The sequence below is a fragment of the Siphateles boraxobius genome, unplaced genomic scaffold, assembly GCF_051911475.1.
Source record: "Siphateles boraxobius isolate OS27281-9 unplaced genomic scaffold, OSU_SipBor_1 9, whole genome shotgun sequence".
NCBI classification, from domain to species: Eukaryota; Metazoa; Chordata; class Actinopteri; order Cypriniformes; family Leuciscidae; genus Siphateles; species Siphateles boraxobius.
The window spans coordinates 31,792,921-31,810,360 of record NW_027509219.1 but is presented as its reverse complement, the minus strand read 5'-3'; the positions used below and the strand labels follow the sequence as shown (position 1 = coordinate 31,810,360).

The following is a 17,440-nucleotide window of genomic DNA, read 5'->3' as shown; positions in this document are numbered from 1 at the left end:
CTCTGTGAATTTCAGAGATATTTCGATCTTTAGTTTTTGCAACCGTAATGTAATGGCCATTTAGCGTAACAAAACAAGTTAGTTTGTGAACTGTTATTTTGGGTATACAGTGGTTTGTGTAGTTTATGGTTTGTTTTAAGTGTGACAAATGGGTACTGGAGAGTCTCTAAGAGCGAAATCTAAAGAGGTTTTGTTAGGAGAAAATTAGATATGGAGACTAATGGAGAATGGTTAATGTTCAATTCATGTGTCTCTTGCTGTGTTGAAGGGGGTAGTGTGTATTAGTATGAGCTTGGGAATAAAAAGGAGTAGTGTGTATGTGTGTAGCCTCTGGGAGGTGGTTAAATCCAGCTTAACGCTGCAGCTGGTTTGAGTTTCGCTGACCCACATCCTCTCTGAGCTCACTGGCCCAGTGACCAACACCCACAGAAGCCCACTGAACCGATGACCTCAAAGAAATAATAATGTCACCACATTTGGGCTGTACAGTTCACTAGAATGTCTAATATATGACTTCTGTCTGCTAGTCAGCTAAAATCTGCAATTGCTAATATTATTATATCATCAAATCAATTTTGGAAAAAGTCACCATGTGCATAATAATTTAAACACTTATCGTCAAACCTGTGTGTCTTTAAAGATGGTAGAAATTATAAAGATAGTACAGCAATGCATAGAAACTACCGACTTTAAATAGAAAGAAATTGCATGGGAATAAGATGGTTCTCCTTTTGTACACTATGTCCAGGAAGGGTTATAAAAAAGTAAATGGGGTTAGTTATTATTTCATTTTAACTTTGTTCATTATGTTCATGTTGCAATTTTAACAGTTATTGCCATCTCAATAATTCATGGGAAGAATTGCAGTATGGCTGCTATTATCTTGTTTCAAAGCAGTAGGTGCGTTTGGTGTTCCTGTATTTGACCTCCTTTGACTTCAATTGCGTGCCACCGTTCCACTGTCCCGTGTGGCCACTCCGCTTGGCCTGTTAGCTGAGGTATTGTGTCCGTCCGTCCACTGACAGCTGCAATTCTAGAATAGCATTAGGTCAGGACACACAGACCCATGGCTGGCTCCAGTGAGTGCATCTAAAAATCACTCCCAGCAATGGATAGATGATGGGTTGTGTTTGACAGACATCATTAAAAAAGCAGCTGAGCTTTTTTAGTATTGATTTTTATGCACATGGCAAGGACAGGATGTTTCTGGCACTATCTAAATGTTAAAATTTGACTTTGGAAACTTTGTACTTACCCAGTTTTTAGAGCTCAGACTTAATATTCTTCTTGCATTTTGGATATTAATTGTTTATAATGTTGCTGCTCAGGGTTCTTGTCTCAGTATTGTAAGCATGTGGGCACACAGCTGTCTGTCTGTGTGATTAGCCCGAACCTCATTATTTCAAAAACATTTAACATTCATTAATTCCTAAACTGTTTGTATATCATTGACTGAATTCAAAGTACAGCCAAGTTGCATATATTACAAACTTGCATGCCAATTCATGTAAACTACCAGTCAAATGTTTGGACATACCTACTTATTATTATTATTATTATTATTATTATTATTATTATTATTATTATGTTCCACATCTTAGTATAATAATAGTAAATCATTAAAACTATGAAAAAAACCTCAACTTTTGTATTTAAGCATCTTGCTGTCAGCTTTTCCCTTCACTATACAGTCAAACCCATCTATTAAATTAAATATAGTCACTAAACTATTTAATGATTTCAAGCATAAGCATTTAAATCCCTACCTTAACTAGTAGGGATGTTTTAATGAAAAAACACTGCAGTAGTTTCTATCTCAATAGTTTCTTTCCTACTGTCACTGTCAATAAAGGTAGGCAGAAATTCCTCTGCCTACTGTCACAGAGAGTCCTCTGTGTACTAAATAAAGTTGTCAGCAGTGGCGTATAATCAGTTTATGGGTCTGAATCGAGAATGGGTTCTTATTTAGAAGTGATGTGTATAAATATTCCGGAACTGAATGGTCTTCATGACATTTGGCTCCGTTTACAGCCTGCATTCTTCCACTAACGCAGACAGAGCACCGTGCTAAAACCGTACTGACAGTGTTTTCATGCACCATTGCTGAACCACTATTGAATCGAAAGTGCCAAAAAATCTTGTTTTTGCCAAATTGTGAGTCTGCCGCCTGAATTTAATGTAATGAGAGCCAGCGACAGAGAGAAAAACTGTTGAATTCCCAAATATTCCCATTCCTAATAACTTCACTGCCATCTGCTGTTATGATTAACATATTTTGGTGATGGATGTAGGTAAATTAATGTTTCTGGGTCGTGCAGGACTCTCTGACTGAATACCCATGCGGAGGTGAACACACGCCCAGTCCCATCGCCAGTGCCATTGCTCTCGAGGCCACGGCTGCTTTCACCTGGACTCCTCCTATCACTGCCGTCACCACCGCAACTGAGGTCGGCCACACCATAGTCCTGCTAGGAGACAAAAGCGGGAAGCTACACAAGGTATGACTCACTGCTATTTATTACTGGCCATATAACATGCTATTTTTCATCTTGTATCACGTTTTAGTGGAACTAAACCAGCAATTTTGTGTTAGCAGCACAAACCACAAATCACTGAAGCATAATGGGAAAAATCAGCATGAACAACTGCATTTTAAAGACTGTTTCCCGTCATTAAAGAAAATACTTTTTCATTGAAAAGCAAACACATGGAGTAATCATAATCTGTCATTAAGCACAAACTTGCCAGTAATGAGCATTCCAGCCTACAGCATGGTAATATTATGTTATTAAAATCGGTTGGTTCAGTCAGAGTTCAGCTAGTGTGGGTTACATTATTTATCAGGATAAAGTTTGGGAGGGTATGTCCTTGCTATGTCCAGCAAGGCTATGTCCTTGCTGCAAAAATTGGATGAGAAACAGGTTTTGGTATGCATTGTAAAGTGGACACTTTTGTATCCTTTATATGAGGCCTACAGTTGAAGGCCACTAGAATTGAGACAATGTATTTAAAGATTACCTTTCAAAGCAGAAAAACACAAGATATAAACTTAGCTTGAACTGTTGCGTTTGGTGTTTAGCTGCTGGACAAGAGAGTGCATGCATGTCTTAAGCTCCTGCGCTCTTAGAGGTGGAACAGTGTAGAATTAATTCATGAGTCATGGAAGGTGAAAAGAAATGCATGATGAGCAACTCTTATTCTTGGCACGCTAGGATTTGGTTCCAATTACCCAAAAAGCATTGTTCCAAAGCCTGTATTACTTTCTTCTGTGGAACACAACAACATTTTGAAGAATCTTCACACAGAGGTTTTCTGTACGACAGACCTTTCAAGCCCCATAAAAGAGGTCTGTACAACTTATGCTTTATATTTCAACTAGATTAAAAAGGAGCTACGTTTTTCACTGAAAATCTTACCTTCTGGCGAAGCTCTGAAATGGCATTGAAGTTGCATTGAACTTTAATAACTATAGTCTTCAGAAGACCTGAAATTAAGTGCAAGAGAATGAGTAAATTACGATCAAATCTTTAATTTTTTGGATTAACTATTCCTTCAAGAATCCTTCAGGCAGAAGATCCTCGTGCAACATATTCATTCAGTCTTGGGAAATAAACTCAGTTTTCTGCATCACGGTGTATTTTTTTGTTTGTTTTTAGGGGCATATGTTTTGATCTGCCAATTTTGCCCACTTTCAATTGAGAATGTGGGGTATTTACAACTCGTGGTTGGCCCAGTCTGGCCTGAAGCTGGTGTGATTGTGTGTGCATATAGAAGGGTGTGTGTGTGTGTCTGAATGCGAGTGGCTGCCTCATCAGCATGAGAGGACATGTTCTGAATGCTTATTGTTAGCGCCTTGGGGATAACCGATCTCAGGGGAGCCGGTCACATGCGGTGCGCTCTGGGTCGGCTGATAGGGGTGGTGGCAGCGGCGCTTGGAGTTTTTCATCCCTCGATCCCCTCCGGTGCTATATGAAATATTAACAGCGAAACCCTGAAACAGCAGCTTGTTTACCGCCCAAATATCTCCTCAGGCAAAACTTCTCAAAGACAGCCCACGGTATCATTTCTCCTGCCTACAAGATGGTGAAAAACACACCGGCCTGCTGAGATTGCAATTCGCCTGAGCTTTGTGGCCAATGTGTGCGTCTTCTGTATATGCACGTGTATGCCTTTGTTCATACTTTTGAATAAAACTAATTGTAAGCATTCAACTTTAGCACATAATTCGCCATGCAGCATTTGTCCTACAGACATGATTCTTTAAAGTCGGCATGAAATGAAAATTGCAATAGTCGTTTCTTCTGTATTGTGACATATAACAGTGAAACTGCTTCTCAAACAAGAAAAATTAAGGGCAGAACTTGAGTTTGTCTATCGGGAATTGATTGGATCATTGAATCATCATTGATGTGCTCTGATAAATCATTTACTGCAATATTCCATTAAAAATAAGAATTGACTTTAAATGACTTTAAATCACGTGGCTAGTTGTTGAAAGTTGTGCTATTACTTTTATAAGCAATCAGACTTCATGTGCCTTTATTTTTTTGCAGGTGTTCCTGCATGCAAATGGTACCGGTACCAAATATGAGACTGTGGAGGTGGATGCAGAGAGTCCTATAAATGCTGACCTGCTGTTGGACTCCACCAATCAGAACGTTTACGTATTGACTGAAAGAAAGGTATGAGAGACAAACGGCTTCTTTCAACTGCCAGCAACTGAAACAAACAGCATCTGTTACATGCATGCTCTCAAAGGAGAGATTACACGTTTACTTTGACAAACATCATTTGAATGACAGATTTTTTTCTCAAGATTTTGTTTCTTGCATTGTCGAGTAATTGCCAGTGGAATCGTCTTGGCAGCCAATCAGAATGGGAGATTCTTTTTTACACTGTTCTCTCATGCAAAAGTTGCGTTCTTTTGAATTTTATCAGTTTGCAAGAACGGTGCTCAGGGCCTCTGATTTGTGTGTGTGTGTGTGTTTGTGTGTATGTGTGTTTCAGGTTACAAAGCTCCATGTAGCTCAGTGTGAGAAGCATTTAGACTGCCACTCCTGTCTGTCTAATCGAGATCCCTACTGCGGCTGGTGTTCGCTGGAGGGCAGGTACTTGAGCTCACCTGATTACTGTTACACATCACTGCCTGCTCTTTCAACACTCCCTTCCCATCAGGCCGCACCTCTTCTTTTACATAAACAGCACATTTAATCATATGATGATCATTTCCATAGATCATTTTTGATATTTATAATTTCTTCAACGACTTCTGCTTCCACAGAACTGCAGTTGTGTTACCAGTTCAACTGTTTTGGGCTGTTTATGCAACCCTTTTTGTACAGGGATTATTCTAGGGATCATTATCAGACTTAATACTAAATTACCATTTAAAAGTTTGAGGTCAGTAAGAAGGACGTTTTTTTGGAAGAAATAAATAGTGACAGTGAATACAAAAAAATCTATTGCAAGTAAATGCTGTTCTTTTGAACATTCTATTTATCAAAGAATCCTGAAAAAAAAGTATCACGGTTTCCACAAATATTAAGCAACACAACTGCTTTTAACATTTATAATAAAACATGTTTCTTGAGCAGCAAATTAGAAAATTAGAATGATTTCTGAAGGATCATGTGAAACTCATACTGCAATGAGAACCAAAGTGCCTAAAACAATTCCAAAACATCTCCATGATACTAGTCTATGCAACTTGTGTGCTATATTCCAAGTCTTATGCAAACTTTTTGTGAGGAACAGACCAACGTTTAAGTAATTCACAAATAACCATCCTCTCATCTTATCGTGATCAGGCAAGTTTTCAGGGAATATCGTCTGTTCTCACACAAAGCTATCGTATTTCTTTAGAAGGAATTTTTTTGTATTTTAAAAGTTTTGTTTTGGAGCTTGACATCATAAATCACAATCCATTTTTGTTAAATAAGAAACAGAAGATCAGATATTGTGACAAAATAATTGTGTCTGAACTACATGAGGGGTGCGGGTCATTTTTGTGTTTTATTTTTAAAAAATCTAATCTCTGAGAGGACTCTTCAGTTTATTCAATTTAGCTGCAACTCTCAACAGACCCTTATCTCATTGTGTGTGCTTGTGTGTGTGTGTATTAGATGCACGCGGAAGATGGATTGCGCACGGCATGCCCAGCTGCACCACTGGATCTGGAGTTACGGTCATGAGCGCCAGTGTGTGTCTATAGAGAGTCTACAACCCTCCATCCAAAGCAGAGAAGAACAGACACGGGTACATTCCCAGATCACCTCCCACTCTCCACTGTCACATTTTAGTCTGTGTGGTCTTCATTGCAGCCTATTTTAGCCAAGAAACGCCCACTTAGACAGGAATTGACTCCCTGACCGACATGTAACACTGTGGCTAACCGGCCATGATGTGATCGCAGAAAGCAATTAAAGCTGTCTCTTCCATTTTAATCAGTTTTTTTATTCTGAAAAAGGCTTCAATATAGAAAATACACTTGGGTTTATGGTGAAATCTCATTGTTTTAAATCTCATAACAGTATTTTAAATATATTGTGCCTCATTAGAGCATTTTTGCCTTTGTTGTGGATAGTGTTGTTCTCACTGAATATTTGTCACATCTTGATATATATTTATATATAAATACTGTATACGTGTGTGTGTGTGTGTGTGTGTATATATATATATATATATATATATATATATATATACTGTATATAGTACTTATACTATATACAGTACTTATACTAACTGTTCTCTTGAACTTTATATTCATCAAAGAATCCTGTAAAAATGTCATGGTTTTCAAAAAAATATTAGGCAGCACAACTGTTTTCAACATTGAAAATAGTTAGAAATGTTTCTGAGGAGCAAATCAGCTATTAGAATGATATCTGAAGGTTCATGTGACTCACTGCCTCTATCTACGAATAGCAAGTTACAAATCATGTTCATAACTGTGATGTAAACTAAAACCTATTGACTAAAGTTTTTATTTATTTAATAAAAAAACCTCTTACTTCAGCAGTAAATGCTTCAATACAAGACAGAAAGCTGCGCTCGAGGTCTTCAGTTGCACAATAAAATTTTTGTAAGGGGTCAGGAGCAGTTCTGACTGGTTAGTTATGCAGTATTCTCAGACGATTACATAGCCTGAAAACTTTGCACCAGCATCCAAACAAAAGTATTGACAATATCTCCTATTAGTATTCTTAAGAGCAAGCATGGCCTTGCACACTCTTAAAATGGCCATTAGATATCTGATCTATTTTTTTCTTCTGTGCTTTCAAGGTCTCTTTCACAGTTCTACAGTTGCCAGTCTTGTCAAAGGATGAGTCTCTATCTTGCGCTTTTGGGAGTTTGGCTGCTCAGCCTGCGGTTGTCATGGAGAACAGAATCACATGTCAATCACCAGCACCAGAGCAGCTCCCCCCGAGTCCACCAGGCAACGGTGAGCCACGTTGACGCGATCACATTGCCAAGACAGTTTTATCCCAGCAACCAACTGTTGAGCTGAGGGAATGAAACCCAAACCATTTCTTTTCAAGAGAGTGTGCTTCTGTTACATGCACAACACATTTTTTATTATTCTTGGTAATCTGAAACTAGCTATTGTGATTTTTATCTAAGTGCACTAACACATTCAGAGATAACTCTCTTCTTAGAATATGTTTGCTTGCATGTTGTAAATATGCAACGATTTGCAGAAATTTAAAGATACTCCTGTTGATTTTACTGACGTTGAATCTGGGTTACAGGGATTATTTTGACGTAGGGTTTTAGCTTATCTTTTGTGCTACTAGAAAATGTCAATCTGCCAGGACTCTGTACTAAAGCTTTTAGGCAAACAGTTCTGAGATCCCGACCAATGCATTGTGTGCCTCTCTAGAGTATACAGTAGATCAACAGTATTTACTGTACAGGGATGGTTAAATCCATGTTAAGTATTGAATATCACTTACTCGCATTTCAAGCTGAAAATTCTAGGTAAAAAAACAGGAACTTTGAATTATTACTGGTTATTATGTAATTTGCATGGCTGATATTTTACATGAATCTTTTTATTTGTAGATCACGTATCTGTTCGAATGGCACTGAAGTTTGGAAACGTGACCATCTCGCACACAAATATCACCTTTTATGACTGTAAAGCAGTCGGACGCCTCAACGCTACTTCACCGTAAGGACATGTACACAAAGTTCATGCTCTGGCCTACTTGTAAATAAACCCATACATGCATTACACATCGTGGAAGAATTTAAATACAAGTATCATTAAAAACAGCATTTTCTTTTTATGTAATTGGATGAACGTACTCGGTTACTAACGTAACCTCGGTTCTCTCTAGAGAGGGAACGAGTTCTGCGTAATATCTTACGGTATGGGGAAAACCTCTTTTCCACGAGATATTGAAGCCAAAAATTATCCTTAATTTTTAAATAATGTAAAAGGCTTTGCGACAGCATGCAGACATAGGCAAGGCAGCTTGCGTGCCTATTGGCTGACCAATGTGGCACATGAATGACCAATGTGGCACATGACCAATGTGGCACATGAATGTGGCAAAAGCACCAGCCTATCGACAGAGGTCCTGCGAGACATGACACCCAATGGGGCACTTCGTGCCCAAATACGTCACGTCCCGCCAGAATAGACGTGGCCTTGGCCTATAAATACAGATCGATAGGCTGATACAAACTGGTTTTCATCGCTGAAGCGAACCAAGCTGTAGTATGCACGGCAAGATACGCAGTACTCGTTCCCTCTCTAGAGAGAACCGAGGTTACGTTAGTAACCGAGTACGTTCTCTTACGAGAGTATCTCTCGTACTGCGTAATGTCTTACGCTATGGGGAACACAATGCAACACGCCGTGCGTACTGGGATCCGACACTAAAGTCCCAAGGACAGTAGCCCGGGGCCCATATAGTGCATAATCACCATAGACTCACAGAGAGTCGGGGAAGAGAGGCTGCAAGCATCATTCCCCATGAAATAGCATCCTACAGGAGCTAGGAATGTTAACAGTGTTCCACACAGACAGGGTGAACTTTTTCAGCCTGAACTGGGTAACAGTACGGGTTATTCAGCACCGATGGAGCTGTTCTCTCGATCAGTGTGCATAAGCAATGACTCTTGCGCGAAATATTCAAAGTATTCTGCGCCGGCGCAGCGGGACAGATAATACTGAATTCTAGACCGACAGCAGCTTAGCCTGTAAGGCGGGAACCTCTAGGTTATAAAACGTTATAAATGTAGACGGCGAGGCCCAGCCTGCCGCCATACAGATATCTTGCAAGGAGATCCCGCTAGACCACGCCCATGACGAGGCCATACCTCTCGTTGAGTGCGCTCTGACACCCAAAGGACACTGCAGGCCCTTAGAATTGTAAGCCAGCACTATGGCATCAACTATCCATCTGGATAGGCTCTGTTTTGATGCGGAGAGTCCCTTGGAGCGTCCGCCAAACAAAACCAAGAGCTGCTCTGTCTGTCTGAAGACCGACGAGCGGGACACATAAGCTCTCAGTGCCCTGACAGGGCAGAGGAGGCTCGCATCCTCCTCCTCATCACGAGCTGGGAGGGCGCACAGGGATATAACCTGGGCCCTGAACGGTGTGTTGAGAGATTTGGGCACGTACCCGTGCCTTGGTTTGAGTATGACTTTCGAGTCATTAGGCCTAAACTCCATGCATGAAGCGCTTACTGAAAGCGCTTGCAAGTCCCCTACATGCTTCACTGAAGCGAGAGCCATAAGGAATACCGTTTTGAGAGACAGATGTTTCATGTCTGACAAATGGATTGGCTCGAATGGGGCACCTTTCATGGCTTCCAAAACCGTAGAAAGGTCCCAAACAGGGACTGAGGGGGGTCTGGGAGGATTCAGCCTCCGAGCTTCCCTTAGGAATCGCACGACCAGGTCGTTTTTCCCCAGTGACTGGCCAGACGTCGGTTTTGCAACAGCCGCTATGGCCGCCACGTACACTTTGAGCGTGGATGGGGTCCTGCCCTTATCCAGCAGCTCCTGAAGGAAGGAGAGCACTTCCGTAACCCCGCAGTCTGCGGGTGAAAAGCCCTGAGCTTGACACCAGGCAGAGAATACTGACCACTTCGAGGAATAGAGCCGTCTAGTAGACGGGGCTCTAGCCTGCGTGATTGTATTTAACACTTCCTCTGGGAGGTTAGCGGGTACCCGTTGATGGCCCATCCATGTAGGGACCATAAATCCAGGTGAGGATGCCAAATCGAGCCCTTTGCCTGAGAGAGGAGGTCTCTCCTCACCGGTATCGGCCACGGGGCAGTGCTGGTGAGCCGCATCAAGACTGGGAACCAGTTCTGGTTTGTCCAGAGCGGAGCCACGAGAAGCACTGGGCATCCGTTTTCCCTGATCCGTTCTAGCACCTGAGGCAGAAGCGAGATGGGGGGAAAAGCATAGAGGGGGCAGCGGGGCCATACGTGGGCCAGCGCATACCCTGCTCTTGGAGAAAAAGTTCGGAGAGTGAGCGTTTTCTTGGGACCCGAACAGGTCCACCTGCGCTCTGCCGAATGTGTCCCACAGCAGTTGGATCGTCTGCGGGTGCAGCGACCACTCCCCTGCTGGGACATTGTTTCTGGACACACGGTCTGGTCCCAGATTCAGGTGACCAGGCACATGCGCTGCTTTCAGTGAAAGCAGGTTGTGCTGAGCCCAGACCAGGAGGCGTTCCTTCAGCCTGTAATGGTTTCGGGACCTGACGCCACCCTGGTGATTTTATGTATGCCACCACTGACATGTTGTCCGACCGGACTAAGACATAGCGGCCTTTTATCCGGGGCATTTCATGTCGACCCTGAGGCGAAACAGACCAGAGGTCCATGCCCGGGGTGGAACTCGCACTTTCAGCCATAACTGCAGTGGGTGCATGCGAAGCAAGCCCAGCTGGAGCACTGACGATGCCGAAGCCATAAGGCCCAGCATCTTCTGAAACCTTTTGAGCGGGACTATAGAGCCGCGGCGGAAGGATTTCGCGGCGCGCTGAATGTCCAGTTCTCGCTCTGGCGATAGACGTGCTGTCATAAACAGCGAGTCCAGCACTGTTCCCAGAAAATAGATTTTCTGGCTGGGAAACAGCAAACTTTTCGCCCAATTGACTGTGAAACCCAGATTCTCGAGATGCTCGAGCAATTTGGTCCTGTGTTCTATGAGCTCTGAATGTGATCGAGCTAGAATCAGCCAATCGTCCAAGTAGTTCAACACTTGCATGCCCCGAAGTCTCAGGGGTGCGAGAGCCGCGTCCATGCACTTCGTAAATGTACGGGGTGCCAAGGACAGGCCGAACGGTAGGACTGTGTATTGATAAGCCTGGCCCTCGAAGGCGAATCTCAAGAATCGCTTGTGACGTGACGCTATTTGTATTTGGAAATAGGCGACCTTCAGATCTATTTACATAAACCAGTCTCCTTGGAGCACTCGCGCGAGGATTTTCCTGGTTGTCAGCATTCTGAACTGGCGCTTCATAAGCACTCTGTTCAGCTGTCGCAGATCTAGAATGGGTCGGAGACCCCCGTCTTTCTTCGGTACCAGAAAATATCTGCTGTATAGCCCCCCTTCGCTCTGAGCCTGAGATAAAGGTTCTATGGCCCCTTTTCTCAGCAGTTTCACTATTTCGGCTCAAAGTAGATGATACTTCGTTATTCACCGAGGTTTCGACCTCGACCTGTATTTACAACGTGCGAGGCGGGAGGCGCGCCGATCACGGCGGGAAGCCTGGTCGCGCTCGAATTCTCTATGACCGGTTGTGGAGAGAAAGCGAGCGGGACAAACCCCGTGGGGATGAGCGTGTCTGTGAGGGAATGTGGGCGCGGGACAGCCGGCACATTCACTGCACTTATAACACCGTCGGCTTGTGCTGACTGAATGTGTGTCAGTTTCGTTTTTACAGAAACCGAGGGACACGCATTGTGTAGAGTTTGTGGGCACTGTGTTGTGGACACATTCACTACATTGTTTGGACAATCGACCTGAGTCGATTTTATTTGAGCTAGCCCTGCGCTGTGGCGGGCTGTGTCTGCGTGTGGGAATGGGCACTGGGACGTGGGCATTCTTACAACACTCATAACACCATCGGCCGTGGCCAGAACACCAGAAAATACACTCTTTATTGGATTTATCTGGGTAGCCGTAAAAACGGCTTTTGTGCGCAGGCAAGCGGGCAAATGAACCGGCTTGTTTACTGCTAAATACACTGGAACAGTCACATTGCATGGAACTGGACGAGCGAAATGTTTTGGTGAAAACCCGGCCGCAGCGGGATTTGAACACCGTCGCTTTCCTAGAGAGGCTAGGAAGGCTTTGAGACCTCGGGCTCGATTTCGATCCTCGGCCGGGGCCCGCGCTGAGGGGGGCGGCGTCCGGTAGAGCGAGAGCGCGGTCTCTGTTCTCGGGCCTGGCGGTGTTGAGACGCGGCGGCGGCGGGTGGTGCAGGCTGCGGCTGGGAGCTCCGGGCAGGCGGATGTTTAGAACGACCTGTTGCGGAACTAGAGCGCTTCGGGAGGAAGTGCTTCATAGCCTGCGATGTCTTTTGAACCTCTTGGAATCTGTCCGCGAAATCTTTGACGGCAGATCCGAAAAGGCCAGTTGAAGAAACAGTTGGCCGCGTTGAGAAATACAGCACGCTCCGCTTCAGTCATTTCAGACAACGTCAACCACAGATGTCTCTCAGCCACGGTGAGAGAGGCCATGTTCCGCCCAATGGCCTGTGCAGCTGATTTCGTAGCGCGTGGAGCCAGGTCTGTAGTGCTCCGTAAATCCGCAACGCTGATCGATTCAGTGCCTTCCTCGTCCATTTTTCGGAGAAGGTTGGCCTGGAAGATCTGCAGGATGGCCATTGTGTTTAGTGCTGACGCGGCTTGCCCGGCGGCGGTGTATGCGCGACCGTCTATGGATGACGTCACTCGGCAGGCTTTAGCATTATCTGAGCTTGCCGTCCAGCAGAGGGCGGGCAGAGATGGGAAGCTACCGCTGCTTCCACTGGGGGAAGAGAAAGGTATCCTCTGTCTTTCGCACCGTCCAGAGTGGAGAATGCAGCAGAGGTACGCACCCTGGCCGAGAGGGGGGCGTTCCAGGACCTCGCGACTTATTCGTGAAGTTCAGGAAGAAAAGGGGCGGGTCTGGATTGTGACGGCGCGTGGTCCTTTTTGAGGAAGCATCCGTCCAGTCGGTTGCGCGCGGGCGCCTCCCAGTCGAGGCCGAGGTTGCCGACGGCTTGAGAGAGCAGACGCATCAGCTCTGACTCGATGCCGGCCCGTTTCCCAGCAGGCTCGCGGATAGCAGAAGGGAGGTCCACAGAGCTCGCCCAATCCTCACTGTCTGATGCCAGGATAGAGCAGACCTCGGCTGTTTCGTCAACCTCGATGGCGGAAGTGGCGGCGGACGGCGGCCGCTGTCCGTCGGTGAGGGACTCGATCGATGCCGGCGAAGCTGGCGGGCGTACCGGCGAGCTTTGGCGGGCAGGAGAAGGCTCGGGGCCGCGCTGTGCAAGGCGCTTTTTACGGCGCGGTGCTGCAGCGGGTTGAAGTGCAGGCTCTGAGAAAGATGCCAGGCAAGTCCTCAGAGTCACCATAGGCAGTAGCTCACAGTGATGGTATCCGCCGTCGACGAGAGCGAGAGCCGCATGATCCTCATCCAGGCAGGTAACGCAGATGACATGGCGATCCTCTTCACTGAGTGTGGCTCCACACGAGCCGCAGGACCTATGCATCTTGAGAAAGACGCAGCTCTTTCAGGAGGGAGAGAAACAGTGAAAAAAGTGTGTGTCGCAGCGGCGAACACACACACGCACTTGAATGGAAAGGATATGACGCCGGAAAGCGTAGCAGGTATGGTGGCTAAAGGCGGTGATGCCAGACACTTCAGACTCAAGGCTCGTCCCGCTGTATGCTTTTCCTCAGACGGCGCGGCTTCTCAGTCCGGATCCAGCAATGCAGATGCTTCGCTGAAGAGATGAAAATCAGCTTGTATCAGCCTATCGATCTGTATTTATAGGCCAAGGCCACGCCTATTCTGGCGGGACGTGACGTATATGGGCGCAAAGTGCCCCATTGGGTGTCATGTCTCGCAGGGCCTGTGTCGATAGGCTGCTGCTTTTGCCACAGGTCCGCCAATAGGCACGCAAGCTGCCTTGCCTATGTCTGCATGCTGTCGCAAAGCGTTTTACATTGATTAAAAATTAAGGATAATTTTTGGCTTCAATATCTCGTGGAAAAGAGGTTTTCCCCATAGCGTAAGATATTACACAGTACGAGAGATACTCTCGTAAGAGAACTATGTAGACATGCTTGTATACAACACTCCACTTTTACAGAAACTAATCTGAAAAAATTTTGCGCTACAATGACATCACACTCACAAGCTCATTGAAATGTTTATATATCAATACCTTTTTAACATTTAGTGATTTGATATGTCCTACTAAATGAGATTGAGTGATGAAAGCCCATCATAAACGTCTTTAAGCTGATCTAGCAAAAACTACCTGTTTATGTGAATCAACCACAACCTGTAATAAAAAAAAAGTAATTATGTTTTGCTTAAAAAAAAAAAGAAGCTAAATTCAAATGACTTTTTCTTGGCAATTAAGCAAGTTAATTTTCATGACTATAATGCAAAAAAAAAACATCATTCTCATTATTTAAAAAAATGGCATTTATATTTTAAAAGTACTTATACATCATGATAATATTTGTTATGCTGTCTTTAATTTTATGCTAATTTAAATGAAAAGCATTTTTTTTCGAGTCATTTGTTGTCCTTAATTTTATGCAAAATGTTGATGTTTTCATGACTTAATGGACTTAATTCTAAATGGGTCTTGGCAAGAGGGTGTGGAAAATTAGTACAAATATAAAATATGACTATGAAAATAAGTGCAAAAAACTTTGACTTGCATTATAAATGTACTATAATTTAATATGAATATTATATGAGCTCACATACTGGCTGTCCTCTGATGACCCATTCATCGTATCATATTTGATCTGCTGCAGGTGCATGGCGTGTGTTAGCAGTATGTGGCCGTGTCACTGGTGTGTCAAGGATGAGCGCTGCACTCATGATAAGAACTGCCCCCCTCAGCACGTCATCTATAACAGCAGAGTAAGTGTTTACCATTTCATAACCACTTACAGACAGTCCACGGGGTCACGACCTGTCATGATATGAGAAGTGATCTTTTTGGTCAAAGGTCAAAATAAATAATAATAATTATTATTATTATGCTTGGAGTAATGTACATCAATAATGCTTTTGCTGAAACCGGAATATATCCAAAACATTTCTAAAAAGTACCATGTTTTTCTGGGACACGCTGTCATGGTTTTCTTTAAATACCTTGAAGTACAGTGTCCATCCATCCATCCATCCATCCATCCATCCATCCATCCATCCATCCCACATATACCTTGGTAAAACCATGGTATTCCTTTGACTTGGATTAACATGTAAATACAATGGTATATAAATATGGTCATCATTCTGTATCGTATATATATATATATATATATATATATATATATATATATATATATATATATATATACACACATTAACAATAATGAATGTAGTCCCTTACAAAATAGTAACTGTAAAGCTGTGGTAAATCAGTCACCATATGCCACACAAGAACTGTATAAAGGTCATCAATTATGAAATGAGTTAAATTCAATGAAGCAGCTCTGCAGAAAACAGTGAGGTCATAATCCAGCTCAGTTCTCATCTAATAGTGTCAGTGCAATCAAATAAATAATATTGCTGAATGTTGTTGTTATATTATTAATATTATCATTATTACTTTTTTTTTTTAAACGTGGTAACTTAAAAATTATTTTGAAAGATCACAAAACAGAAGAGGCACATGGTATTTATCTTTGGTGACTAATTTGCAAGATTATTGTTTTCAAAATGATCATGTTTGTCTAAAACGCTGTGGCAGAAATCATGCAGTCATGTGTAAATTTGGTCCATCCAATCAAATTGCACCTTCCGCTGATCATTTGCATTAAACTGAAATCTAACCAACCCTCATGTCACTTTCAAAGAAGTAGGTGCAGCTAACCTTTGCCCTCAGTGAAACACTTATTTTGTGTGTGTATGCACAGGAGCAGTCAACGCCCCGCGGGCCTGACTCTTGCCCCTGCGTCTGGGCCCTGCAGAGTTCCCCTCTGGTTCCTGTTGGCTTTGACACTGAGCTCTCTCTACAGGGCAAAAACCTGGACATTTTTGAGGTGATGCTCATCTGCCATTTATCATTTCACCCCATCCATTGTGCCTGAGCCAATATATTGGCCTTGACGTTTCATGGCTGTGCATTTTAAAAGGCGATTATTCCCGGGTGTTCAGGAGGGTCTGGGTGAACTCATTTATGATAATGCATCTGGAATGAGGAAGGGGGGTTTAGAGACGGCTCGTGATTAGCGTTTGATTGTGTGACATACCGTGTGATATTCTGAACAGGATGAGGAAGATTACGTGTGCGTGCTGGTCATTGAAGGCCAGGAGCTGAGTTTGCGGGCCACGTTGGACCGCAGCAAAGAGACGGGGACGCATGTGTTCAAGTGTGCCGCTCATCAGGTGATATTAATAGCGCACATTTATTCAACACAGCATCGGATCACACCACACCCGCTGCAGTTAATATAGACTGTGTGTGACGTCTGCAGTGATAATAGCTGTAATTTATGACACCAGCCAGAAACCCCCCCCAGCAATTTAAACATGGATTTGTTTATGGTGCCACACATAATTTGTCTGCATGCACCTGGCTGATTATACTTTGATTTTGTGTGTCTGTGTGTAGTTTGGGTACTCAGGAAAACAGTTTGAATATTCTGCTCCTGTATACCTGCAACGGGGGACGCAGCGTATAGATTCAGCACCACATCTCCGCTGTGAGTACCATGATCATTTCTGCATGTTTCAGTCAGTGTAGGTCCACTGAACATCCTCAAAAATGATCAAATTAACTCTCTTGTTTCTAAACAATGTACTTAATTTGCATAACTTAAATGCATAAAAATTATAAACAGAAATTGTAAAAATGTTATTTATAAATAAAAACTTTTAAAAAAATATAATGTTTAGAATATACTTATTTATACTAATTTTATGATTCTATTTTATAATACAATGTATGGAATATATAATATATTATTTTAATATATATATATATATGTGTGTGTGTGTGTGTGTGTGTGTGTGTGTGTGTGTGTGTGTGTGTGTGTGTGTGTGTGTGTGTGTGTGTGTGTGTGTGTGTATACTGACTGTGTGTATGTATGTGAATTAATATATATATTCATTCACATACATACACACAGTCAGTATACACACACACACACACACACACACACACACACACACACACACACACACACACACACACACACACACACTATATTAATCTTTTATATATACACA

At 43.2% G+C, this 17,440-nt stretch overlaps 1 protein-coding gene across 4 annotated transcripts in view; it reads left to right on the top strand.

Annotated features, from left to right (window-relative positions):
* The window catches only part of plxnb3 (plexin B3), an 89,672-nt gene that overhangs the window by 50,591 nt on the left and 21,641 nt on the right, over nt 1-17,440 (top strand). For all 4 annotated transcript variants that reach the window (XM_077223912.1, XM_077223911.1, XM_077223909.1 and 1 more), the window contains 10 exons: nt 2,319-2,498; nt 4,554-4,682; nt 5,008-5,108; nt 6,123-6,255; nt 7,282-7,441; nt 8,062-8,170; nt 15,016-15,124; nt 16,126-16,251; nt 16,481-16,597; nt 16,824-16,914. In XM_077223912.1, the coding sequence (XP_077080027.1) occupies nt 2,319-2,498; nt 4,554-4,682; nt 5,008-5,108; nt 6,123-6,255; nt 7,282-7,441; nt 8,062-8,170; nt 15,016-15,124; nt 16,126-16,251; nt 16,481-16,597; nt 16,824-16,914 (1,255 nt within the window). The remainder of the gene's footprint in view (nt 1-2,318; nt 2,499-4,553; nt 4,683-5,007; nt 5,109-6,122; nt 6,256-7,281; nt 7,442-8,061; nt 8,171-15,015; nt 15,125-16,125; nt 16,252-16,480; nt 16,598-16,823; nt 16,915-17,440) is intronic.